Source organism: Malaclemys terrapin, chromosome 10 (assembly GCF_027887155.1).
Source record: "Malaclemys terrapin pileata isolate rMalTer1 chromosome 10, rMalTer1.hap1, whole genome shotgun sequence".
NCBI classification, from domain to species: Eukaryota; Metazoa; Chordata; order Testudines; family Emydidae; genus Malaclemys; species Malaclemys terrapin.
In genome coordinates, this window is record NC_071514.1 from 53,230,925 (window position 1) to 53,257,612 (window position 26,688).

The 26,688-nt window shown below is 56.1% G+C and overlaps 1 protein-coding gene across 1 annotated transcript in view; it reads left to right on the forward strand.

The window, feature by feature from the left end:
* CORO7 (coronin 7) overlaps positions 1-26,688 on the forward strand; it is a 165,271-nt gene that overhangs the window by 127,830 nt on the left and 10,753 nt on the right. Inside the window, exons 10-17 of the mRNA XM_054041318.1 lie at positions 20,913-20,967; positions 21,407-21,464; positions 22,948-23,093; positions 23,450-23,545; positions 24,339-24,479; positions 25,422-25,536; positions 25,784-25,959; positions 26,545-26,653. Coding sequence (XP_053897293.1) covers positions 20,913-20,967; positions 21,407-21,464; positions 22,948-23,093; positions 23,450-23,545; positions 24,339-24,479; positions 25,422-25,536; positions 25,784-25,959; positions 26,545-26,653 — 896 coding nt within the window. The remainder of the gene's footprint in view (positions 1-20,912; positions 20,968-21,406; positions 21,465-22,947; positions 23,094-23,449; positions 23,546-24,338; positions 24,480-25,421; positions 25,537-25,783; positions 25,960-26,544; positions 26,654-26,688) is intronic.

The window sequence follows — 26,688 nt, forward strand, 5'->3', positions numbered from 1 at the left end:
TAGCCAGGTAGGGCTGTTCCCTGCAGAACCAGCAAAGCAGGTGCTGCCAGCACGGGTGCATTTACCCCGCTGATCCTGGTGGCTTGGCTCAAGTGCCCTTCCCCCGAGTGCCCCATGCCCCTGGCTGCCCAATACCAAGGCAACCCCTGGCAGGCATGGTGTAGGCACCCAGATGAGTGTAGGCCGGTTCCTCTTGCTCTATTGCAGATATGGGCCAATTCCTGGGCTGTCCCTGTGCTTTGTCAAAAGCCCCCCCCGCGGAGGTTGGGGATCTGTTCCACCATCTCTCCAGAGTATATGCCCACACACCCACACAGCCCTTCCCTCGCCGGTGCCCTGTGGTTCCCCTGCACACCCTGTGTTGTTGCTCAGCAAAAGAAACAGTATGGTGCTGAATGGCTCCATTGCCTGTGTTGAGACCCTGCTTTGAGAGCCAGAGGATTTGCTGACTCAGAAGCCGGTTTGTCGTTCGCTTTCTGTCTTGCATTTTTTGTAGGATCCCAAAGTGATTTTTCTAGGTGCAGGAGTCACTCCACCCAGCACTAAAATGTAGCCACCTCTGGGGTGGAACATGGAGGCAGTTGAACAGTGCACTGTGTATACATTGATTAACTGGTGGTGTGAATCACCAGAATTTTTCCCTTTACATTTTTTTAACATAATTAAGCTTCAGATTCTAAGTGTTCATTGTCTGTAACCTGTATGATGGTGAAGGTAACCTGCAAAGTGTTAGCGAGGTATGACTGATGTAGTAACATCTGCCTGAGTCTGTAGAGAGCCTGAAACAATTGCTTGGAGAGGACTGTGCCTGCCCCATTCCTCACAAGAGGATGTTACCTTGGAAGGCTAACAATGCACCTTCATTGCCAGTGTAATTAACCCTATCGCTGCTGACCCTGCTGTGCTCCTCTCCCACTGATGGAAGCAGGCTGGGGGTGGTGTCGGGGTGGCATGAAATCACGCTGTTAATTGCGGTCAAGGCTTGCTTGGCTGGAGAATTCAACTCACTCTTCTTGCCCTTTGGTCCCTGCTCAGAGAGAGTCACCCCCTTTCCTAATGGCAGAAGCCCCAAAATGCCTCCTGGGTTCTGCAAACCTAAAGCTGACTTCCCTCCAACAGCCTCCAGAGGGCAGTTAGAGTCAGCTGGAAATTGGAGTGTGACAGGGGCGGGTGGGGGGACTCTTATATCCAACTAAAGAAATAACCAGTGCTTCTGGACTGGACTGGGACGAGACAACTCGAGGGTGCAGTGCCACACAATTCATGTGCCCCCCACATAGGGCTGGGGGCCTGGACCATAGCAGGCTGCAGTTTGGGACAGGAAGTGAATGCTAGGTCAGCTTCCCAGTCAAATCCCAGTGCAGATTGGCAGTGCCTATCTCCCTCCCTCGCCCTGGGTAACCACAAAAATGTCAGGCCGAAAATAATATATGGTCCCTTTGTTCTCTTTAAAGCTGAGTGTTTAGTTTGCTCCCCTGCCCCTATCTTAGGTAAACAGCGGCGCTGATTAACCGTGCTCTGTTCCAGGTTTATAGCCTTGTTGTTCTTTTATCGCCCCAGCTAATGGCCCCTTCTCCATTTCAGTATCCCCCCCCCCCCCCGTTGGCCCTACAGTGCAGTGGGCGAAGTCCAAGGCGCTAGGCTGATAGGCTGCTGGGGAAGGTTTTGTATACACCAGGCTGCCATCCTGCAGCGGCTGTGTCTCTCTGCCCCGGAGCTTCCGTCACCTGGAGGGGTGTGCAGGAGTGGGCTAGGAGCGTTCCTTTCCTCCTCCTGACTAGCATTTGGAATGACCTGCCATGGCGGGGCCAGGTGGCGGTCTGGGATGTTGCTGGGTCCAATCCCAGGTGGCTAGGTACCAGGGGGGCTCAGCAGGTGCTGCTGGCAGGGGTCCAAGGCCAAAGCCCAGCCTCTCAGGAGGGCTGGGAGCAACATCCCACGCCAAAGCAGCGAAGGCTTGTATGGCAGGAGCAGGGACTGATGGGCCCATGTGCTGAGTACACACGGCCCCAGCCGGAGTCAGTAGGAGAGTCGGGCGCTCCGCACCCCGGAATGCCTGAGCACACTGGACAGAGGTGTCCAGGAAGAGCTCAGGGGGTCGCACAGTGGCCATTCTCGCATGCACTGTGGTGAGCTACCCGTCCTCGGGGATAGGAGCTTTTTGCTGAGTTTGTTTCAAAGGACCCCGAGGACCCTACACACTATGCAGCAGGGATGGCTCCCCCCCCACCTCCACTCCTGAGATGCAGCCTACTCTGGAGTAGAACACAGCCTCTGTCTGTGTTTTGCTGCCTTAGTGCCGAGCCATGGTGTGAGCAGGGGATTTTCCTCATCTGCCCTAATGCATAGCCCAGGTGCTCTGAGCAGGGTTGGCACTCGAGCAGTAAGATGATAAAGTCCAGTGCAAGCCACCTACCCAGGGCTGGCAGCTTCTAAGGTTCCAGCACGGGGCTAATCAGCCCCACCCCTAGCTCTCAGCCGGAGCAGCCCAGCTTGGAAACCTGCCTCCTCTCTTCTTCTTCCTCATGCAGTCAGCCTACCCTGGCAGGTAAGGCACTGAATCCAGGACAGACCATTATCCCCTCCCTGGTCCAGTGCTGTGTTTGTCCAGCTCAACTTGTTGGAGTGATGCCACCAGCCCGGGGGCAAGGAGACATCCTTCTGCCTCAGATATGGAGCCTGCCTTTGCTTGGTGTTTCTGCATGCAAGAACCCATACTGGGCAGCACCTCCAGCCTTTCCTTAATGGCACCAGTGAGTGCAAAGGTGACCAGGAGTGAAGGGCGCTGGCAGAGCTGTGTGTAGGGAGCCCAGGATTGGAACAGCAGGAAGGGCTGCAGGCAGGGTTGAGGAGTGTTGGCAGTCATTGTTATTTGTATTATGGTAGTGCCTAGGAGCCCCAGTAGTGGCATAGGACCCCATTGTGGTGGGTGCTGTATCTTTATTAGGTGTATTATGGTAATAATAATAATTAACAGAGATATCCCATCTCCTAGAACTGGAAGGGACCTTGAAAGGTCATTGAGTCCAGCCCCCTGCCTTCACTAGCAGGACCAAGTACTGATTTTGCCCCAGCTCCCTAAATGGCCCCCTTAAGGATTGAACTCACAACCCTGGGTTTAGCAGGCCAATGCTCAAACCACCGAGCTATCCCTCCCCCCAGGGCCCCATAGTGTCTAGGTGCCCCACTCATGGCCCAGGACCCCATTGTGGTGGTTGCTGTACCTTTATTAGGTGTATTATGGTAGTGCCTAGGCACCCCAGACTCCCATGTGCTGGATGCTGTACGCTTATTAGGTATATTATGGTAATGCCTAACCCCCTTCCCCCCAGCCTCCAAGTGCTAGGCATTGTACATCTGTTAGGTATATTACAGCAGTGCCGAGGCTCCAGGCCCTATGTGCTGGGCGCTGTACGGACACTGAACATGCAGCCAGTCTCTGCCCCAGGAGCTGACAAGCTAAGATCTGTGTGTGGCATCTCAGGGCTGGACTATCAGGGGGGCATGGATCAGGACTGGGGGGTTTGGACCGAGCTGTGGGACACCAAACTGGGGGTGGGTAATGGCACTGGTCTAACTCCTCTAGCCTGAAGGCAGAGGGCCCCCCAATGCAAGCCAGCCCAAGCCTCAGGGGGTGAGGTTGGGGGAACCAGTCAGTGGCGGGGTGGGGAGTGAGCAACATACCGGGGAACAGGGTGGGAAGCAGGTACATGGTAGAGCAGGGTCTTGGCTACCCCCAGTTCCCCACCCCGCCTGGAGGTTGTTCTCCCTGTCGCACCTGTGCCAGGCCCTCGCTGGGGGGTGGCACAGGCTGAGATGCCCACAGGCTCGATGGCTCTCACGTCCCATCATGCACCCGCAGCCTCTGTGAGGGTGGTGCCAGGTGAATCCAGCTGCAGCGCTGCGCAGCACCAGGGTGGGTGTGGTCTGGGCAGCAGGTCTCTGAGATCTTAGGGCATTTCTTTGACAGCTCTGTGGCCCAAAGCAATGGCTGGCGGTGGACAGGAGCTGGGTATTGCTAACCCAGAGGAACCCACGGCGAGCAGCTTTCCACCTGAAGGGCTGGGGCAGGGGATGGGTGGGTGGCCCTCAGGAGGAGAAAGGCGCCAGGGAGCTCCGTGGGCGTGCAGGAGCCCTGGCACAGAGGAGGCGCCAGTGATCTCTGAGAGTGGGAGCCTGGCACGGGGAAGGCACCGGTGAGCTCTGCGGGAGGGCATGGGTCCTGGTATCGAGGAGACACTGGCAAGTTCCATGTGCCAGGGAACTGCTAAGGCAGGAGGGGCCCTTGGCACAGCCAGGTGCTGTCAGGAGCACACTGGAAGCTCGTGCAGTGGATGGGTGAGCCCCGTGGGTACATCTACACTGCAGCAGGCAGCGAGCCTCCCAGCCCGGTTGTGGCAGAGCAGAGGCTCCAGCCAGCCCCCAACCCTGGCTCCCAGCTCAGTGTGCAGCCCGAGCCTCCACAGTAGCAGCCAGGTTCCCAGGCTATCTGTAGTATGCTGGTGTGAGCCCTACTGGCGGGAGTCTGTGTGCCCAGGCTGGGCAGCTAGCCGGTCTGCATCCAGGGGACTTTCGGCCAGCATGGACCAGCCCCGCAACAACCCCCTCCCCTCCCTTCCTGCCCAGCAAGGCAGGCTCCCTTGGGGGTTGAAACTGGCTGGGGCATGGGAGCTAGGGGGTGGTGCCCAGGCTAGAGCTGAGCCCCTTCTCCATGACTTTCCAGGGACCACCTGATGCTGGGCCCAGAGGGCAGGACCCACCTGGGTCTCCTGGGGGGCTGGCGTGGTCTGTGGGCAAACCTGGTCAGACAAGACCTGGAGGCAGGAGGGTCCAGTTCCCCCAGAGCCTGGGGGATTAGGTGACCGGATTAGGTGACCAGATCTCCTCGCTCTTCCTGATCCCCTCCCCCTGCGGCCCCCCATTCCTCCTCCACCCACATCCCCAACGTGGCCATCTTCCCTTCTTAGCCCCTCTGTCCGCTCTCCCCAGCATGGCTGAGGGTGCTAGCAGTGGTTCTGCAAGCTAGCAATGGATACCAGGAACTCCTGCCTATCGAGGCTTTCAGGGCCACCCCATCTTGTGCGAGGCCGTGCTGTGCTGCTGGAGCTCCTGGCGCTGCACCCACATGGCTTTGGCTCCAGGGGTTCCTGCCATGAGCTCTGTTGGCCTGGGGGCGAGGTAAACCTACCGTGCATGCTCCGGGCCCTGTGCCGGGGACATGATCCCTTGGGCCTGTTGGGCCAGGCCATTGGGAATCCCACACGGCTGCCGGCTGCCCACGTCAGGCACCTTGCTTGGGCTTTTTCACCCAGCTGCTGGGTCTGTAGCTGCAGAGGCAGGAGCAGCCCCAGCATGGAGAGGCTGTGGGGTCCGGGCTGCGATTGGCGGGTGGTGGGGAGGTGCCAAGCAGTGAACTCTGCCCCCCGCCTCATGTTTGGAAACTGCCATCCTGGCACGGCCATGATCCTCCCCCGGGCACTATTCCATGCTGGCATTGGTGCTGCTTAAGTGTGGGAGAGAGAGGGGCTGTCCTGGTGCCTGGGGCCTCGTCCATCTGGCTGGCTAGCCCTGCACGGGGTGGGCAGAAGCTGAGCCAGGTGCTGTCAGGGCCAGGTGGTCCCTGGGGAGCAAGCGGGGGGAAGCAGCGCTCTCCGCTGCGCCAGGAGAGCAGGGAGGGGTTGCCAGCAGAGAGCAGTTACCCTCGCTGAGGTCCCTCTGCCTTGGAAGCCCCGATTGGCCAGGAAATGGGGGGGCCATCCTGGAGGACTGTCTCTCCTCCACTCTCCGTGCCCAGCTCACTCCTGGGCCTCGGCTGAGGCTGCCAGTCAGAGGGTCACTCGGTGCCAGCTGGGCTGGTGGTGGCTGGGACGTGGACTGAGACCTGCCACACTCAGTTCCCAGATGCCAGCATCAGGCACTAACAATTTTTGGCCACCTTCCAACCAGGGCCGGGGGGCGCGGCTGCCCAGGTGCACCCGGGGCGTTCTCCAGGCCATGGGAGTGTTTCACTGGAGCAGGTACCTGGATGCGGAGGCAGCGTGTGCCAAGCAGTCAGAGGCTGGGAGGCAGTGGGGTACAGGAACCTGCTGCAGCCCAGCCCTGGGTGTGGCTCAGTGCAGGAGCCCCAGACTGGGGGGAGCTGCGACTGGATCCCGCCGGCCTGTAAATCAGGGCCCGGCGGGCAGATGTTCCCAGGCATCAGTGAGTTCCCAGCAGACAGGTTCCAGGAGAGGCCACTGTAAACACGTCAGGCCGGGCGTTGTATATTAAAGGATTATGACATGGGAAGCCATAAATCAGGGGAAAGTAGACAGTGCTGCAAAGCGTTCTCACAGCCCGGTGCGGAGGCAGGGGTGGGGGAATCTCCGCTGACCTCTCACGGTGAGAACGAGTCCTGGCACAGAACCTGCCCCCCTCTGCGTAGTGCGGGCTGGGTTCTGCTCTGCGAAAGCAGCACTGATCCAGTCACTCTATTCAGGGAGTTCCACCATGCTGCAACCCTGGCACCTCCTTAGTGCTTTGAAAGCTCTCCCACCTCTACCTCTGCGAGCCTGCCAGTGGCAGCATCACCCTGCTGTGTGTGCTGGGAGAGCGGGAGCATAGCAGGGGGCACTGGAGAAGCATCTGCCCTGCTCCTGGGTACCAGGGACATTCTGCTGGTCCAGGGAGCAGAATGGAACGATAATCAGAGTGGAGTGAGGAGATGGAGTTGCAGGTCAGGAGCGGGGGATATTGAGGGAGCCAACCTTTGAGGTTGACACAGTCATGACTTCTATGATTTTTTTACATTAACTTTCAAAACAAAAAATGTCTGAGTTAGTCTCCTTAGTTCTCAGATGCCAGCAGGGACTAGGAAAGTGGGTCTCATTTCCAAATCAGTCCATCAGGGCGTTTGTTCTTGCCTAGAATTAACTGCTGGGACTCACTGCTGCAGGACGTCCTGGAGATGAATCTCACGGGTGTATCCACAAGCCCATAGAAAGGTTGGCTGGCTGCTGAGGAGGGCTTTGGTTGGCTGACTTGGATTGTGATCCCTGTCACATGAGGCATTGCCGTGTTTAATGGAGACCAGATTTCTGGGATTGATGGGGCAATCTCAGTGTGAAATGGAATCCGTTACCAAAACAGTGAGTTAAACATCATTGCGGGCCCTGCCCTGGCCTTCCTGCCAGCATCTGTGGGGTCACAGGCAAACGGTCCTGTCTCTGAAGAGGGTTTCTCTCCTGCTGCTGTTTGAAAGGGAACAGCAACTGGACATCAAGGTGCTGTCAGATGAACTCACTTAAGGGGTTGGGAGTGGAGGGGACTGTCTCTCTCTGATCGGCATCTTCCCTGGTTCTGGCCCAGCTGTGGAGATAGCCCATGATGTTCTGCTGGGTTGCTGGAAATCACTGAGCTGATGGAATTGAAATGGTTGCAGGAGCGTATGTTTGGTTGAAATTTTTGATGGGAAGCTATTAAAACTTTTCCTTGTGGCCAGTCCATGAGGCCAAAACACAATTTTTCAGAATGTTTCATTCCATGAAATATACTAAGTTTTCTACTTTTCATCCCAATTTGGGATCCGGGATTTCCCTGGAGACGGGGGACCCAGTTGGCGACTGGCTTGCCCCTGCAGTCTTCAAACAACATCCAGTGTCTGTGATCTGGAAGGGGTCATGACCCCCGACCATCCCATCTCATCTAACCTCTTTCCCTGGTCCCCTGCACTTGCTGGTTTTTCTGGTGGCTCTGTTAGCGCAGGCCCATCGATGCCTGGCAGGGGGTGCTAAGCAAGGGACCCAACTTCCCTGGCATCGCCAGGCCATCTCTCAGCTGGCTGGTTAGCCCAGCAAGCTTCATGCCAGGCTTCTTGGGAGAGAGGGAAGCTCAGAACAGGGGAATGGAGAGGAAGAGCTGCCAGATTCTCATCCAGATCTCTCCTGGGATGGCTTCCCAGTTTCAGATGTACAAATAGTGAAGCCGGGCGGCATCTCTGTTTAACGCGGGGACTGCCCGAGGCGCAATCTCCCTGCTGGGTTGGAGCGAGGTGTGTGTGCCACATCCAGCCCGTCTGGGCTGCCAATCAGGCCAGTGGCCTTTGCAGCTCCAGGGGCTCTCTTCAGGAGCCTGGCCCCCAGGAGATGGTTTGCTGAGGGAGGGGGAAGGTCAGCCCCCATCTGCGCTGGCCCTCGGATCTGGCTCTTTAATTAACCGCAGAGCTGTTTGGAGAATGCTGTCAGATGCCCAAACACAACAGCTCGGTGGGAATGTGTGAGCCAGAGGCCCTGCCTTGCCCCTTGGGTGGCCGGGTACACCCGGTGCCAGGGGAATGTGAGATGCCCCCTTCCTGGCTGGTAGTGTCTTTGCACTGGGGCAAATGATGGCACCAGGACAGTCCGGGCCCCAGCCAGTGACCCCGGCTAGCAACGGAACGGGCACGCCCAGACAGTGGCTATTTGTGAGCTAGCTGGGGCTGGCAAGGAGGTGCCTGTTTCTTGGTGCCCTTTGGCACCAGCTGAGCTCAGTCACTGCTGCATTGCACTGGAGTGACCCCGGTGCCATTGCCACACATAGCAGACGGAGTTGCTGCTTCGTGCATTGCGATGCTTTGCCCTCCTGCAGTGCAGGGCTGAAACCAGCAGTGTCTCTGGGGACGTGGCCTCATTCAGCCTGGGGTCCCGGGGTGCAGGAGGTTAGCTGTGTGGGTCCCTCATTCAGCCTGGGGTCCCAGGGTGCAGAGGGTTAGCTGTGTGGGTCCCTCATTCAGCCTGGGGTCCCAGGGTGCAGAGGGTTAGCTGTGTGGGTCTCTCTGCTGGCTGGCTGTGAGGCAAAGGAATCCCCGTCCCCCAGGCATGTGGACAGGGAACTAAGGGACTTTTGCTTTGCCCTAGGCAGCTGGGCCAGAAGCAGTGCTGGGACCAGAGAGAGCTGAGCGATCTCCTCGCTCTCTTGTAACGATGTGGCCAGGACACTACTGAGAGTATCAATGCAGGACAAATTGCTTAGAGCAGGGCAGTCACAGCCCAAGTCTGGGGGGTCCTTTGCACACCCAACCAGCCAAACAGAGAGGACTTCGGTTTTACCCCAATGGCTAACCAGAAGACATACAAGCAATTCCCTCAGACACTCCAGTTTTCCAGTATCACCACCAGCATCACTCCTTATGGGGGTGAATGGTTATGAAAACCAATACCCCAGTAAAAGACAAAAAGGTTCTCCCGATCCCAAAGGATCAAGCCCCAGACCCAGGTCAATATACCAGTCAGATCTTACCCACAAATCACACTGTTGCCAATCCTTTAGAATCTAGAATCTAAAGGTTTATTCATAAAAAGAAAGAAATATAGATGAGAGCTAAAACTGGCTAAATGGAATTAATTACATACAGTAATGGCAACATTCTTGGTTCAGGCTTGTAGCAGTGATGGAATAAATTTTAATTTGCTCTAGAGAAACATCTTCCTGAGCCTTATCTAATGCCAGATTCAATTCTGAGATATCAGACAGACACCCAGAAATGTTTTCCACATATGCACTGCTTCTTTGCACAGACAAACAGCCATCTTCCTCAGACAAACATTTGGAGAAACCCTCCATAGGCAAATCCTTGCCCCTAATAGACACAGGTTCAGGATTATTTCTTTCCTGTGACTGGTTTATGTCAGCCTGACTGAATAAAGCTTTAATATCATCCCCAATCAAAAGATCCTTAGGCAATAACTTTCTTACACCAGTTATAACTTCATGTTTAACACCATTCCATTCAAGCTGGATTCTGGCTAAAGGCACACTTACAGTAAACTCAGAGGATGACAGTATTCACACTCTTATTTGGTAAATAATCTTCCTCTTTGACAAGTTCTGCTTTAACAAGAGTGATGTTAGAATCTGTAATTTGCCTTAAACAGCTTTTACCGTTGACTTTTACATAGGGTTACCATATTTTAATTTTTAAAAAGGAGGACACTCCATGGGGCCCCAGCCCCGCCCCAACTCCGCCCTTTCTCCGCCCCCAGCCCCGCCCCAACTCTGCCCCCTCCCCTGAACGCTCTGCCCCCTGCTCCTGCCCCTCCCCTGCTTCCCGCGAATCAAATGTTCGCGGGAAGCCTGAAACAGGGAGGCAGCAGGTAAGCTGGGGCGGGGTGCGGCGCGGCCCAGTCCGGCCAGCCCAGACCAAGAGGCTCTGGCCCCGGCGTCTCCCGCCCGGCTCGGGCCCTGGGGCGCCGGCCCACAGCCAAGTGCCCGTGTCCCCGACCCCAGCCGGGCACCGCGCCGGCCGAGTGCCCGCGCTGGCCCCGGCCCCCGGCCGAGCGCCCACCGCCCCAGCCCCTGCCGAGCACCGCGCCGGCCCCCAGCCCCGCACCGCCGGGCCCTCCCTCCCTATTTTCCCGGACATGTCTGGCTTTTTGGGATTTCGCCCCGGACGGGGATTTGAGGCCCAAAAAGCCAGACATGTCCAGGAAAATCCGGACGTATGGTAACCCTACTTTTACATTTCTACACAAGTTATGGCGTTCCCTTCACCTGAGCTCACAGTAAAAGCATTTACATAGAAGGTGCCAGCGTTGCGGTAAATTTGGTTACACACAGACAACTGTTTAGAGTCAAACAACATACCAACATTGTTACAAACTGGATAGATTCTATCCCCATCTTTGTTGTTGAGAGGGACTAGTTTTTCAGTATGATACAGTTCCCGTTGTTCCTTATTCTCATGAGCTGGAGCTCAAGTCTGTCCACTTTTGCCTTAGCTTCTAGTTCCTGCAATCGAATGTCTGCCATTTTTTGTTCCTGTTCAAAACACAGGTGTTCTCTTTCAGTAACTTCTCCTTCCATATCATCTATTTTTGCTTTTGTTCAAGTTCTAGCTGCTGGTTTCTCACTGCAAGGATTTTTGTTGGGTCTGCTTCCTTATCACCGGTAATTAACAGATTTTTCAGTTCCTGCTCTGGGTCCTTTAGTTTAAAATACAACCCTCTCTGTAAGCACAATTCTTCCAGGCTTTTTCCGTTAGGATCTTGATCATGGGTCACTCACTGTAACTATGATTTTTAACCCTTAATCCCTCCAATATCAAATTTAAATTTTGACAAGCATGTGGTTCTGAACCAAAAACCCAATTAACCTGTGGTAATGTTTATCCAAGCCCGACTACGCCACTGTAACAATGTGGCCTCTGGCAGGACATGACAGAGTATCAATTCAGGACAAATTGCTTAGAGCAGGGCAGTCACAGCCCAAGGCTGGGGGTCCTTTGCACACCAAACCAGCCAAACAGAGAGGACTTTGGTTTTATCCCACTGAATAACCAGAAGTCATACAAGCAATTCCCTCAGACACTCCAGTTTTCCAGTATAACCACCAGCATCACTCCTTATGTGGGTGAATGATTATGAAAACCAATACCCCAGTAAAAGACAAAAAGGTTCTCCTGATCCCAAAGGACCAAGTCCCAGACCCAGGTCAATAGACCAGTAAGATCTTACCCACAAATCACTCTGTTGCCAATCCTTTAGAATCTAAAGGTTTATTCATAAAAAGAAAGAATTATAGATGAGAGCTAAAACTGGCTAAATGGAATCAATTACATACAGTAATGGCAATGTTCTTGGTTCAGGCTTGTAGCAGTGATGGAATAAACTACAGGTTCAAATCAAGTCTCTGGAGTACATCCACAGCTTGGATGGGTCATTCGGTCCTTTGTTCAGAGCTTCAGTTTGTAGCAAAGTTCCTCCAGAGGTAAGAAGCAGGATTGAAGACAAAATGGAGGGGTTTCCAGGGCCTTTTATAGTCTCTCTTTTGTGGGCGGAAACCCCTTTGTTCTGTGCAAAATCACAGCAACAAGATGGAGTTTATTAGGGTTACCATATTTCAACAAGCAAAAAAGAGGACGGGAGGAGCCCCACCCTAGCCCCGCCCCTGCCCCTCCCACTTCCCGCCCCCCCAGAACCCCCAACCCTCCCCCCGTTCCTTGTCCCCTGACTGCCCCCTCCTGGGACCCCTGCCCCTAACTGCCCCCCGGGACTCCACTCCCTATCTAAGCCTCCTTGCCTCTTGTCCCCTTACTGCCCCAACCCTTATCCACACCCCCACCCCCAGACAGACCCCTGGGACTCCCACGCCCCATCCAACCACTCCCCACCCCCTGACAGCCCCCCCCAGAACTCCCAACCCATCTAAACCCCTCTGCTCCCTGTCCCCTGACTGCTCCGATCCCTCTCCCCACCCCTGCCCCCTGACAGCCCCCCCCAGAACGCCCAACCCATCTAAACCCCTCTGCTCCCTGTCCCCTGACTGCTCCGATCCCTCTCCACACTCCTGCCCCCTGACAGCCCCCCCAGAACTCCCAACCCATCTAAACCCCTCTGCTCCCTGTCCCCTGACTGCTCCGATCCCTCTCCCCACTCCTGCCCCCTGACAGCTCCCCCCCAGAACTCCCAGCCCCCTACCCCCCGCTCCTTGTCCCCTGACTGCCCCCTCCTGGGACCCCTGCTCCTAACTGCCCTCCAGAACCCCACCCCCTACCTAAGACTCCCTGTTCCTTGTCCCCTAACTGCCCCCTCCTAAGACCCCCCCCCCAACTGCCCCCCAGGACCCTACCCCCTACCTGTACCCTGACTGCCCAAAACTTTCTCCACTCCCCTCCAAAAGCCCCCACCCGTTTCTTGACTGCCCCATCCAGAACCTCCCTGTCCCTTCTCCTGCCCCCCCTTACCCTGCTGCTCAGAACAGGGTGTTGGGCTCTGTGCCAGCCGGACACATGGCTGAGCTCCCCAGCACAACACAAAACCCGGTCCCTGGCCCTGCACAGGGCTGCCGGAGCGGGCTGCAGGAGGAGGAGCTGCCGGCCGGCTCAGAATGCAGGGAGGGGGGGGTGGGAGGAGGAAGCTGCTCTGGAGTCCAGCCCGGGACTTTCCTGCAGCCCTCCCAGCCACTCGCTCTGCTCTGCCAGGGGAGGGGGAAATCCCGGACATTGTGAGTGCTTTACAAATTCCCCCCCGGACGCTATTTTTAGCACACAAAAGGAGGACATGTCCGGGTAAATCCGGACGAATGGTAACCCTAAGTTTATAGCCACATGGGCAAGTCACATGTCCATGCACAACTTTACAGGGAGAGCAGCCTTTGCTCACATGCTACCTTGAATGTTCCCAGGAAGACTTCTCATGTGGATTGGAGTCTCCCAAGGTCCATTGTCAGTTAAGTGTTTCCTGACTGGGCACTTAATCTGAAGAGTCCCTTCTCAATAAGCTGGCCATATGCTTCACTGGTGCTACTTAGAATCAAACACATTGAGATGCAAGTACATAGCCAATATTTATAACTTCAAATATAAAAATGATACATGCATACAGACAGCATAATCATAACCAGCGAATCATAACCTTCTCATAGACACCTCACTCGACAGTCTTTGTACAATATTTGCTGCAAATATATAACAGTGGTTGCAACAATGATCTTTACAGTTGCAGTTCACGTCAATAATGTCACACCGCCAAAGCAAGTTTGATGCAGGAAGGGATGACAAACATCATTGACTGCATCCCAAGAACTCCCCATCCTTGGTTCTGTCTTACTACAGCTAGTATTGGTGTAGAACAGAAATGGTTTATTCGAGTCATGTTCAATAACCTGATTGTATCTCTTTACAAACTCAAGGTAAAACTTAGTTAGAACAATAGTGGATTGGATCTGCTCTTGCAGCATGGTTCCTGTATGTCTCATGTGATCTTGCCAAGAGCTAAAGAACATAGCTACTTTATCCGAACAAGCTCTGGCAAATGTTTGGAACCCAGTTAATATCAAGTCAATGTAGATATTAATGTTGTCCATAGTATAGGAATCCTGGCATTTAGCTGTGAAAGCAATATAGTAGTGTGCCTCAGTTTCCCTCTTCATACAGCACATCAGGTCTGGAATGTCTTTTCTCCTGTGAAAAGTTCCAATACTGTTTACAGGCATTAACTGTGAAACATCACTATAACAAGGCCTTTTAACATTAAGTGTGTTCTTATGTATCCCTTTGCTTTTAATATGTTCAAGGGTTTTTCCAAAAGATTAGGCACATTGTACATTTGTACAGTTCTTGGTAATAGCAACACATTAGTTAAAAAAATTACTATTAGCAATAACAACAGATCCATTGCAAGTGTCCATTTACAATCATGTTTGTCATGCCACACCTTTGGCTCAATACCATTGGGGTTTGGGCCTTTTAGGGTTACCCTGTGGCTTCCCTTTGCAAAATTAAGTTCTTTTTTCTCCTTGTCCTGTAGGATCAAAGCCAGATTTCTCTTGCTGAACAGAATCCACTGGCTGATTGGGTGTGCTCTCTTTGCTAACAACTATTAGCAAGTCTTTCTTCTTCCTGCCAGCTAGGTAATTTGCATTAACACATTAATTTCCAATTTCAAGGCTGGACACTCATTCTTCCCTTCAGCAGGATTGGGTTCTTCCCCACCCACCCACCCACCCTTTTTTCTTAGGGGGTTGAAAATTGAAAATTTCCTGCTCACAGGAATTCCTTTGCTGGCTAGGTGTGTTCACCAACTGCAGACCCTTTGTGCTATGAACATCTACACAGAGGCTCTCCTGCATGCTTTATCACCATCAGCAACTTAGAGACTAGACTCTGTTTTAAAGAGATACCAAACAAATTCAAAGTACCTAAGGGTGAGAGTTTGCCTGCTCTCCCCTGCATCCTTAGGAGTTCAGTCACAAGGCTGTTCTGCTCTGAAAAACCAGTAACCCAATCTTTCCTCAGTTCCTTGATTAAATTACTTCCACACCCTTCAGTTGCAGCAAACTGCTTGCAAAGACTACCCTGAAAATTTCTCTCTTCAGGAATCTTTTTAAGCACCAATTCATCTTTACCTTGCTCCACAGAAGCATTGCTCTGCTGAGCCACTACTAACTCCTGAGTTTCACTTACATCCAGGATCACCTTTGGCCCATCAGGAGGATTCCTACACAATCCCCTTTTAGGCAAACTGCTAGATTTCATAGACAAAAGGTTAGAAGCATTCTCCTCCCCTTTGCCACATACAAGCTCAGGAATCTTTTCCTTTTTGCTACAAGTTTCCAAAGTGTTAGTAAGTAACACAATCAAATTACCTTTATGCTTTCCTTGTGCCCCAGCTAGGGTATCACCCTGATCAGATAGCAACAGGCAAAATAAAAGCACCAGAACTGTTTGGTCTCTAGGACACTAACTGGATGCAACCTAGTTACAGTTCCATTCTCCCCAGCAGACACAAACTTAGAACAATTCCCTTCCTGGGCTTTAGTTGAATCCAGAACCAACTCTGAGACAACTGCACTACCCTCAACCATCACAGGCTGAAAGGCACCTTCTGTCTGTTCCACAGACAAAGAAGAGCTGGAGAAATCTTCCCCTTTACAGAAACACAGCTTGGGATCTCATTTCCCTTGTCCCAGCACACAGGGCTGTTCACAGACAACTGCTTGGAGACTGGGGTAGCTCCCTCCATAGGCAAGTCAATACCCCTAACAGACACAGGTACATTCCCTTCACTGCAGTGGCATAGCCAGCTTCTAAGAGGAGGGGGAGCAAATATAAAAAAGGTGCCCCCTTGGCTCCTCCTCCGGCCACGCCTCCCTGACTCCTCCTCCGGCTGCACTGCCCCTCCTCCCATGGCTCCTCCGGCCCTGCCATGCCACCCACGTCCCACCCCCCCCCTCTCGCTCCTCCGGCCGCAGCTGCCGGCCACCATGCTGCGCCCCCCCACTCCTCTGGCCGCGGCTGCTGGGGCGTGCTATGGGCCGCCAGACTGCAGCCCCCCCTCGCTCCGCCAGCCGCGGCTGCCGGGCTGCACTGCAGGCCACATGCCGCGCACCCCCCACTCCTCCAGCCGTGCCCGCCCCGCTCCTCTGGCCATGCACGCCACCGCCCCCCCCGGCTGCCGGCCATGCTGCGGGCCACCAGGCTGCGCCCCCCCCCCCCCCCCGCTTCTCCGTCCGCAGCTGCTGGGCCGTGTTGCAGGCCGCATGTCGCGCCCTCCCCCACTCCTCTGGCCGCTTTCAGAAAGGCGGGGGAAGCGGCTGCTTCTCCTGCACCCTGCTAGCTACGCTACTGCTTCACTGACACAATTCTCCACATAGGTAACAGGTAAGGTATAAGGATACTCATTTTCCACTATCCTTGCCTTCCCGTACTACTGATTAGACAAAGCCATCAGCTCACAAGGCTGCCTAGGCTCATCCAAACTTTCCTTGCCTTCCTCTCCCTTGTCCCAGCACACACAGCTGGTTACAGACAAATACTGGGAGAGTGGGGCAGCTTCCTTACCAGGTAAACTGCTGTTTTCCACAAATAGAGTCTTATTACACTGAGCTACTTTAAGCACATCACTTTTACCTGGGTCAGGTTTACTTTCCCAACCTTTACTAGCCAACAATTTATCACTCACCAAGAATGTCCCCCTTCCTTCTTCAGTTAGGGCTTTAACCTGATCATCAATTTTAATTTGCTCTAGAGAAACATCTTCCTGAGCCTAATCTAATGCCACATTCAATTCTGAGATACCAGACAGACACTCAGAAATGTTTTCCACATATGCACTGCTTCTTTGCACAGACAAACAGCCATCTTCCTCAGACAAACATTTGGAGAAACCCTCCATAGGTAAATCCTTGCCCTTAATAGACACAGGTTCAGGATTATTTCTTTCCTGTGACTGGTTTATGTCAACCTGACTGAACAAAGCTTTAATATCATCCCCAATCAAAAGATCCTTAAGCAATAACTTTCTTACATGAGTTATAACTTCATGTTTAACACCATTCCATTCAAGATGGATTCTGGCTAAAGGCACACTTACAGTAAGCTCATAGAGGATGACAGTATTCACACTCTTATTTGGTAAATAATCTTCCTCTTTGACAAGATCTGCTTTAACAAGAGTGATGTTAGAATCTGTAATTTGCCTTAAACAGCTTTTACCATTGACTTTTACATTCTCTACACAAGTTATGGCGTTCCCTCCACCTGAGCTCACAGTAAAAGCATTTACATAAAAGGTACCAGCGTTGGGATAAATTTGGTTACACACACACAACTGTTTAGAGTCAAACAACATACCAACATTGTTACAAACTGGATAGATTCTATCCCCATCTTTGTTGTTGAGAGGGACTAGTTTTTCAGTATGATACAGTTCCCGTTGTTCCTTATTCTCATGAGCTGGAGCTCAAGTCTGTCCACTTTTGCCTTAGCTTCTAGTTCCTGCAATCGAATGTCTGCCATTTTTTGTTCCTGTTCAAAACACAGGTGTTCTCTTTCAGTAACTTCTCCTTCCATATCATCTACTTTTTGCTTTTGTTCATGTTCTAGCTGCTCTGGTTTCTCACTGCAAGGATTTTTGTTGGGTCTGCTTCCTTATCACCGGCAATTAACAGATTTTTCAGTTCCTGCTCTGGGTCCTTTAGTTTAAAATACAACCCTCTCTGTAAGCACAATTCTTCCAGGCTTTTTCCGTTAGGATCTTGATCATGGATCACTCATTGTAACTGATTTTTAATCCTTAAACTCTCCAATATCAAATTTAAATTTTGACAAGCATGTGGTTCTGAACCAAAAACCCAATTAACCTGTGGTAATGTTTATCCAAGCCCGACTACGCCACTGTAACAATGTGGCCTCTGGCAGGACATGACTGAGAGTATCAATGCAGGACAAATTGCTTAGAGCAGGGCAGTCACAGCCCAAGGCTGGGGGTCCTTTGCACACCAAACCAGCCAAACAGAGAGGACTTTGGTTTTACCCCACTGACTAACCAGAAGTCATAAAAGCAATTCCCTCAGACGCTCCAGTTTTCCAGTATCACTACCAGCACTGCTCCTTATGGGGGTGAATGGTTATGAAAACCAATACCCCAGTAAAAGACAAAAAGATTCTCCCGATCCCAAAGGGCCAAGTCCCAGACCCAGGTCAATATACCCAGTCAGATCTTACCCACAAATCACACTGTTGCCAATCCTGTAGAATCTAAAATGTAAAGGTTTATTCATAAAAAGAAAGAAATATAGATGAGAGCTAAAACTGGCTAAATGGAATTAATTACATACAGTAATGGCAACGTTCTTGGTTCAGGCTTGTAGCAGTGATGGAATAAACTGCAGGTTCAAATCAAGTCTCTGAAGTACATCCACAGCTTGGATGGGTCATTCGGTCCTTTGTTCAGAGCTTCAGTTTGTAGCAAAGTTCCTCTAGAGGTAAGAAGCAGGATTGAAGACAAAATGGAGGGGTTTCCAGGACCTTTTATATTCTTTCTCTTGTGGCCGGAAACCCCTTTGTTCTCCTGTGCAAAATCACAGCAACAAGATGGAGTTTATAGCCACATGATACATGCATACAGATAGCATAATCATAACCAGCAAATCATAACCTTCTCATAGACACCTTACTCTATAACCTTTGTATAATATTTGCTGCAAATATATAACAGTGGTTGCTACAATGATCTATGTGGTTACAGTTCATGTCAATAACGTCACACTTGCCCTAGGAGGTGGGGCCCAGGCTGGTGGGGGGGGAGGCCACGCCACCCTCCCTCCCTGTCTTCAGTCTGAGCCCCACAGAGTGATGGGGCTCTCCTCCAGCTGGGGGTGTCTGCAGGTGGGTCTGCCACCACAGGGGGTGTAGGAGGGGAGATTGCGCCCTCATGCACCAAAAGGGACCAGCTGCTCTCCCTGGGAGTCAGAGTCTCGCCTGGGTGAGCATCATGCCATCTGGGGCTCCCCAGGACTCTGGAGCAGGCAAAGCCCCACTCTGCCCAGCCCCTGCAGCTGGAGCTCTGTGAGGGGTGGAGAGGGGCCAGAGCAGCTCTAGAGTACGGGGGGGTCACTCCCGAGCAGGCATGGCAGACAGGTGGAAGAGAAGCAGTCACACGGCGGGAGGGGATTGACCCTGAAATCCCTCCAACCCAGACAAATGCCAATGTGGCTCCACCGCAGCCTGACCAGGGGGCAGGGAGGGCATCTGGCATCCGGCACCAAGGGCCCTTGGCGCCCATATGCTGTTTCTGCCATTGTTATGCCAGTGGGCGGCTGGGTAACATGCCCGTAGCTGCCAGAGGGTGTATGAAGAGTGGGCACCCAGGCTGGAGCAGAGAGAGGGGCTTTCTGGGGCGATGCCCAAGCTGCGCCGTGCAGCGAGTGGTGACATGCAGGGCATGTCTCCGGAAGCTCCCTGTGAGGTGCTGGACATGGTGGGGGAGCTGCTGTGGCACAGCCTGCTGAAGTCTGTGAGATGGTGGGATTGGAGTGCCAGCGCCCTGGGTAATAGACTGATGGGAACGCTGGCAGGGCGAGCGCCAGCATTGCCCTCAGAGATCTGGTGTCTGTGGGGACTGGCTGACCGGTGATGCCAGCGCAGATGGGGGCAATTACCATTCCTCCTTCTTGGCAGCATCTGATAACTGCTGGGGTGGGGTGGTGCCCCCAGGATGGTGCTGCACATTGCTCAGGGCACGAGGCTGAGATGGGGAAGTTGGCCTCTCACCACAGCTTCAGGAATAGGCAGGCCAGGGCAGCCGGGCAGGGCACAGCCTGGCACCCCTCAGGCCCGTGGAGTCTGTTACTCTGTGATTCTTAGTTATGGGGACTCTGGCACACACCCAGCTCCTTCCCCCAAGCCCTGCAGGGGGCGATGTCATGGCAGCACTGATACCAGCATCCTGGGAAATGCAGCCGGCTGGTTTTGGCCTGGCGCGTAAATATTTTCAAAGAAATCTTGCCGCCGAGGAAAAAAGTGGTTGCTGCACTTTTAACACCAGCTGCTATATCGGCCATAGCACCAGTCTTAATCTGCTGCACGCTACCCTGGCAACTGAGGGGCATTGGCACAGCTGTGGATGCGGGTAGGACCTGGGGCTGGACTAGCAGTGAGGGGCAGGGTTAGGGTTAGGGTTAGGAATCAGGGGCATTGGCAGAGCCCAAGGCTGGAGGAGTGCTGGGCTGCAGGGCAGCATGGGGAGCGTTCTTTCAGTAACTTCTGGTCCCTGTGGGGACAGCCCGGGCGCCGAGCTTTAACTGGGCCCCACTGGCACGGTCCGGGTGCTGAGCTGTGACTGGGCCCCACTGGGACGGTCCAGGCGCCGGGCTGGTACTCAGCCCCACCGGGACGGTCCGGGTGCCGGGTGGTACTCAGCCCCACTGGGACGGTCCGGGTGCCGGCAGTGACACAGCCCTGCTGGGACTGTCTGGGTACCGGGCTGGGACTGGGCACCGTTGGGACGGTCCGGGCACCGGGCTGGGACTGGGCCTCGCTGGAATGGTCACTGGGAGCTGGTCACTGAGCAGGCTGGAGTGCTGAGGCCCTTTGAAGAGCTTTATCTGCCTCTCCCTTTCCTTTCCCGCATCTCTCAGGCGCACTCAGCGCCCCCGGCTGCAACCGGCTGCTGTGTCCGGCAGCTCAATCTCCATATAAGGAGCTCGCTCAAAGCTTTTCGGCTTCAATGCATTTTTGTCCATTTCCAACTCGGGCAAAGGCTGTCAGCCCGGCCCTCAGCTCCTGAACCCCACAGGCTGCCCCCGGCTCCCTCAGGGAAAGCCCCCTGTGGGGAGGGCTAGCGTCTGGCCATGTCCCTGCACCTGTGGGTGGTCATTCGGCTGGCCTGGGCCTGAGGGAAAAACAGGGGAGTCAGAACCAAACTGAAAAACCGGGATGCTGCACTGGTGCTGCACCCTGCTGGGAAATATGCCCCAGAGCCGCTCCCTACTGAGGAGCCGTCCCACAGACCAATTGAAAAGCCCAGGGTTCTGCTGGCATTGCCCATGGCGACCTGCTAGCTGGCGCTGTCAGTGTGTGCAGGGCTGGGGCCCCTCTGTGAGTTTCGGCAGCGGCGTGGCTGATCCATAGGCCTGGCTCCGAGCAGTTCCGCTCACCAGGCCCCTTTGTCTTTCAGGGCAGCGATCCCACTCTTGGACCCCGACACCGGGCTCTTGGTGGTGGCTGGAAAGGTGAGTGCTGGGAGAGCAGAGGGACCATGCTGCAGCTGTTGTCACTGGGGGGGCCAGAGCTGTCCTTGGGGGCTCGGGGGCTCTCACCCCAAAGCATTTGGGCCAGGAGCATGGTTTCCCCCTAGTTCCCGTGGTGGGGTTCAGCTGAGCAGGGACCCCTTGTTTTAGACCCCTCTGCTCCCCCTTAGGTGAGGTTGGGTGCACTGCATTGGGGGGCATCACTGCCCTGTCCTCTTAGGGGGTGTTCCCAGGCGAGGGGTCTCGCTCCATCCCTGGGGTGGAGGCAGCAGAATTTCACTGTCTCTGAAGCCCCAATGGCGGCCGGTGTGTCCAGGCGAGAGTTGGCTGCAGCGGTGCCGAGCCTGGGCGGGGGCAGCCCGTTGTGCCTGCCCAGGGCCTGTGCGGCCATTCTGGCCCTGCCATCTTGTCTCTGTTTCAGGGTGAAAATCTCTTCTACTGCTTTGAAGTGTGCCCCTCGCTGCCAGCCCTGACACAGGGTGAGTATCCATCTGGCGGCCGCCCCGCACTTCCCTTCCCAAGCCCGATGGACCTGGGGTACCCGGCCCCAGGCGCTGTTCTCAGGCCGTGGGAAGGGCTGACATGGCAGATGGGAAGCTGCCCGCTTCTTTGGGGGGAGGCCTGGGTATTGGGGTCCCCCTGACTGCCCCTCCCCCCCCAAGGGACCCTCTGATATTAGCCAGTGGGCTCAGTCCACCTGAGCAGTGCTCCAATAATCCAATAATGGTGAGTGCCCGCGGGACATCCCGGGATGCTGTGAGCTGTGTATAGTCTAAGGGCTGAGCCTGGTGACAGGGAATGGGTAAGAGCCCAGGCCAGCTGGCAGCCCAGCCCATGCCAGGACAGTCCCTGACACAGGGCACGGTGCTATGCTACACCCCCACAGTATGCCTGGCCGATGCATTCAGTCGGTCACCGTGAGCGCCACAGGCAGGGGGCTGCTCAGTGGGACCACCTGTGTGGTGTGCGCTGGGCATGGCCGGGCGACACAGCCGAGCCCTTGTTTGTGGGGCTAGCTTGGGGTGGGAGGAGGCCTGCTAACGGAGCAGCTGTGCAGCCTGCAGGGCACACAGTGTCACACTGGGGGAGCAGGGGACCTCGATCCCTGGAGGGGCTGCCCTGGATACAGGGTCCTAAGAGAATTGGACCCCAGGCGAGGGGACAGCCTGCAGGTCCCTGGGTGTCAGGGGCCACATATGGCAGCGCAGTGAATCGCGCCAGCCAGCGGCAAGGGGATCACCTAGCCGCAGTATGAGGGGCCCCAGGGGGTTGGCCTGGGACGGGGAAAACTCTGGGACGACTCAAGAGTTGGCCCCGGCCGCCTGTGTGCTAAACTGGCCCTGAGGCACCCTGATTGCCCCCACACCTGCTGCCTGGTTTCGTTGGGTCAGCATGTCCGGGGCTTCCCGTGGTGCACATGGCGTGGGCTGGTCCAGTGATGCTGGCTCCTCCTTGTGCCACTGGCCGAGCCACACGAAAAGCAGTTATGAATGCCTGAAAGGCCAGCGTGGGGTGGTGGCTGGCAGGGGTAGTGCCCACAGGGCCAGGTAGATTGGCCTACGTGCTGAGCACTGCCCTGCCTGAGGCTTTGGCAATTGAAACAAGGCCTTGCAACCTGGTGCAGAGAGGGCTCCCGCCCGTGCCCCGGGATGGCTGATCGGGGAGCTTGGTCTGTAACTGCGCTGGGCACGGATGTCAAGTGAGCGACAAGCCTACAAGGCTGTGCTGGGTTTGAGAGCATGACTAGCAGCAGTGCCCAAGGGCCAAATTCAGCAGGGCTGGAGCGGGTACGTAATGGGAAGGCCTGTGCCTGACTGGGGTCTGGCAGGGCTGGGGTCCATGTCCTCACCCCAAATGGCTCTGACGCCAGTAAATACCCGCTGATAGTCCCACAGGCTGCCCGGCCTCTCCAGGTGTTGGGCAGCGCAGCCCTGCTCACACCGTGTCTCCATTTCCCGCTAGTGACCCAGTGTCTGACAGAGGGCAAGGCCAAGGGCGCCGCCCTGGTGCCAAAGCGGGCGCTGGACGTCATGTCCTGCGAGGTGCTCAGAGTCCTGCAGCTGACGGACAGCTTCATTGTTCCCATCAGCTACACGGTGCCCCGCAAGGTGAGCCGGCGCGGGGGGAGCCAGGGCGGCCCTGGGCATGGATATCTGGCAGCCCCGTGCCACCGGGCCAGCCTGAGTCCGAAGGATAATGTTAACCGTTCTGAGCCTGGTTCTGAGCCGTGCTCTGTCCCTTCGCCCCCAGGAGCACATGGCTCAGCAGGTCCCACACGAACCCCAGGGGGCAGGTGCGGCCAGCTGCCCTGGCTACTGAAGAGCAGGATTGAGTCTTAGCCTGCACCCCCTCTCCCCAGTGAGGTACATGCTCACAGCGATGGTCCTGCCAGGGGGCGGGATCATGCCAGCCCTTCCCTGGCATATGGTCGTTCAATGCTACTTACAGCCTGTGTCTCTTCCAGTCCTTGCAGGAGTTCCACGAAGATCTGTTCCCGGACTCCACTGGGCCCGTCCCTGCGGTGTCAGCGCAGGGCTGGTGGGCAGGAGACAACAAACAGGTACCCACCCAGCTGCTGACTTGGCCTTCGGAGACCTGGGGTGCTTAAGGAGAGGGCCTTCTACAGCTTCTCTCCATTGCTACCCAAATTGGTGCCGGGGTGTCCTTCCCCTCCAATGGTGCCAAGGGTGCGAGCCCCCCCATTGGTGCTGGTGGTATAAGCCCCACCATAGGTGCTGGTGATATAAGCCCCCACATTGGTGCTGGTTGCGTGAGGCCCTCCCATTGGTGCCAGTGGTATAAGTCCCCCGGTTGGTGCTGGTGGTGCGAGGCCTCCTCTGTTGGTGCCAAGGGTGTGAGCCCCCCGTTGGTGCCACTGGTAAAAGCCCCCCCCATTGGTGCCAAGGGTGTGAGCCCCCTCTGATGGTGCCAGTGGTGTGAGGCCCCCCCATTGGTACCAGTGTACAAGGGGCCCCCCGTTGGTGCTTGGGGTGAGGCCCCCCATTGGTGTCATTGGTGTGAGTCCCCCCACCCCTGTTGGTGGCGGTGGTGTGAGGCTACTGTGCTACCCAGTGCTACCGTGGCATTCGCTGATGAGGCTGGTCACCGCCAGGGCAGGTCTCCGTGACGTGGCGTTTTGGAGCCAGCGCCTTGTCCATTCCCATCATCGCTTAGCTGAGGGTGGCAGCTCTGGGAACCCCCCCATGTAGAGCAGGCTGGGGGTTCTGCCCCGCCGGGGTGACCATTCCAGGGAGCGCCGCCCTCTGCAGGCTTCAGAGAGTCCCCTGGGGGTGATGAGGGGTTGGGGTGGCAGCCACAGTGCTGGGCAGTGACCCTCTGCTGCTGCCCGTCAGGTGGAGAAGATGAGCCTGAACCCTGCCCGCAGGCCCCGGGAGACCTTCACCTCCTGCCTGTGTCCCCCTGCCCGGTGTGAGGAGCCTGCACCACCCGCCGCCCAGCAGCCCGCCGCCCGCTCTGGGGACGTGGACAGGAGCGTGAGTGCCAGGCCTGGCTGGAGCTGCCAGCCCACAGGGCAGGGGCTGCCTCGGGGTCCCACACACTGACACATCGCTGGGGCGCTGCCAAGCTCCCAGCGTGCATTGGGGCGTGGGGCACACCTGGCCTAGGGCGTATGGGGCAGTCACCCCAGAACCTGGGTGGGGGTGTGCAGGGTGGCACAGGAGTAAGGGCGGAGCCAGGACTGTGACAAACGGCCACGGAAAGGGTTGGGGGGGGGTATTAGTGTCGTGTGGGGTGAAAGGCTTGTGGAGGGCGGGGGCAGGCCTTGATCCCACACCTCTGTCAGTGTCTGAGTGCTATAACCCCACACACTGCCCCTTTGATCCCAACCAGCAGCCCCCCAGCTCTGCCAGCCTTGCCCCCCACCTCTGCCAATGCCTTCCAATCCCGACCTGCCCACCACCTCTGCCAGCCCTGCCCTTCACTTCTGCCAATGCCTTCCAATACCAACCTGCCCCTCAGCTCTGCCAGTCCTTCTGCCCCCAACTCTGCCAGTCCTGCCCCCCACATCTGCCAACACCCTCCAATCCCAACCTGCCTCCCAGCTCTGCCAACACCTTCCAATCCCAACCTGGCCCCCATCTCTGCCAGCCTTGCCCCCCCATCTCTGCCAATGCCTTCCAATCCTGACCTGCCCCTGACCCTGCCAGCGCTGTCCCTGGCTCTGCCAGCCCTGCCCCCAGCTCTGCCAACACTCTCCAATCCAATCAGCAACCTCTGGCTATTCTACCCCAGCATCAGATTCTCCCAGCTACCCCCCATCCCCTGATGACTCCCAAGAACTGCAGCTCCCATCCCCCATGGGTTGGCACCTGACCACTGTCTGGTTCCCTGCCTGGCTGCGTTGGGTGGAAGGCAGGGGCTTTGGCCGGGCTGTTTAATCCCCTGACTCCCTGTGGGGTCTATTCTTCCCCCAGGAGGGCAGCGGCCTCTCGTCTCCCCCCAGCTCCCTGAGCTCTCCCTCCAGCTCAGCCCCATCTCTCTCCACCACCAGCCCCAGTCCCAGTCAGAAGTCCCTGCAGAGCATTCTGGGTAAGTGCGAGCGGCCGCTCAGGGGGCGGGCGGGAGATTGGCTAGGCGGGTGGAGCTTGGAGCCGGGTGCGAGGCAGCTGCCATGCCCAGGGCACTCTGCTGTCTCCTGGAAGATGGACAGAGAGAGGAGCGGCAGCTGGCGCCCGGCTCTTCCTCGGCCCAGGCGGGCAGCCAGAGCTGGGGATGGTCCGTGAGGCCTTGTCCTGGTTGGGGGCAAATCCCTCACTCCTGCCCTTGTCCCCCCCAGGGCCCAGCTCCAAGTTCCGTCACACCCTGGGTACGGTGCTGCCCCGCGGCACCCACATCACCAACCTCAAGGGGCTGAACCTTACCACACCGGGAGAGAGCGACGGCGTCTGCGCCAACCGGCTGCGCGTCGCCGTCCCGCTGCTGTCAGCAGGCGGGCAGATCGCCGTGCTGGAGGTAGGTGCGCAGCGGGGCTGGGCGCTGCTGGGACATGCCACGGCATGGGCCCTGGGAGGGCAAGCTTCCCTGCCAGCATGCCTCCACCCCGCCCCCCCAGGGCTGAAAGAGCCCTGGCCTGCTCTGCTGTGGCTGGTGCCCGCTGCCCAAGAGGAGCGGCTGGAAGTGCTGCTGAGACTCCATTCCCTGGCTGGCCCAGCCCCCGGTACCGCGGTATCACACAGTGGACCCAGTGGGGCTGGACTCCTGGGTGTGGGGCCTGGCTCCCCCCAGCCAGCCCCGCTCTGACAGCTCAGTGTGCTGCAGGCACATGTCCCTGAGGAGATCACACATGTGGGGTGAGAACTCTGGTGTCAAAACCCTCAGCCCCACCAGCCTGCACTGAAGGGCTGCTCCCCTAGGTGGTAGCAATAGCGGGTCTGTAATCCCCTCTGTGAGACAGCTTATCACGCCTGGCCAGGGGAGGGTGGTGCTGAGACAGGGGGAGGGGAAGTGAGGCGCCATCCTCTCCACCGGGGCACGCCTGGGGATGGGGTGAAGGTAACCGAGCTGCGGCGCTGCATTGATTGCGGGACTCTGCTGCAGCTCTCCAAGCCGGGCCGGCTCCCCGACACATCTGTGCCCACCATCGAGAATGGGACACCGGTCGCAGACTTCTGCTGGGACCCCTTCGACCTGCAGCGCCTCGCAGTCGGTGTGTGAACTCTCTGTACTCCCCTAACTCCCGGC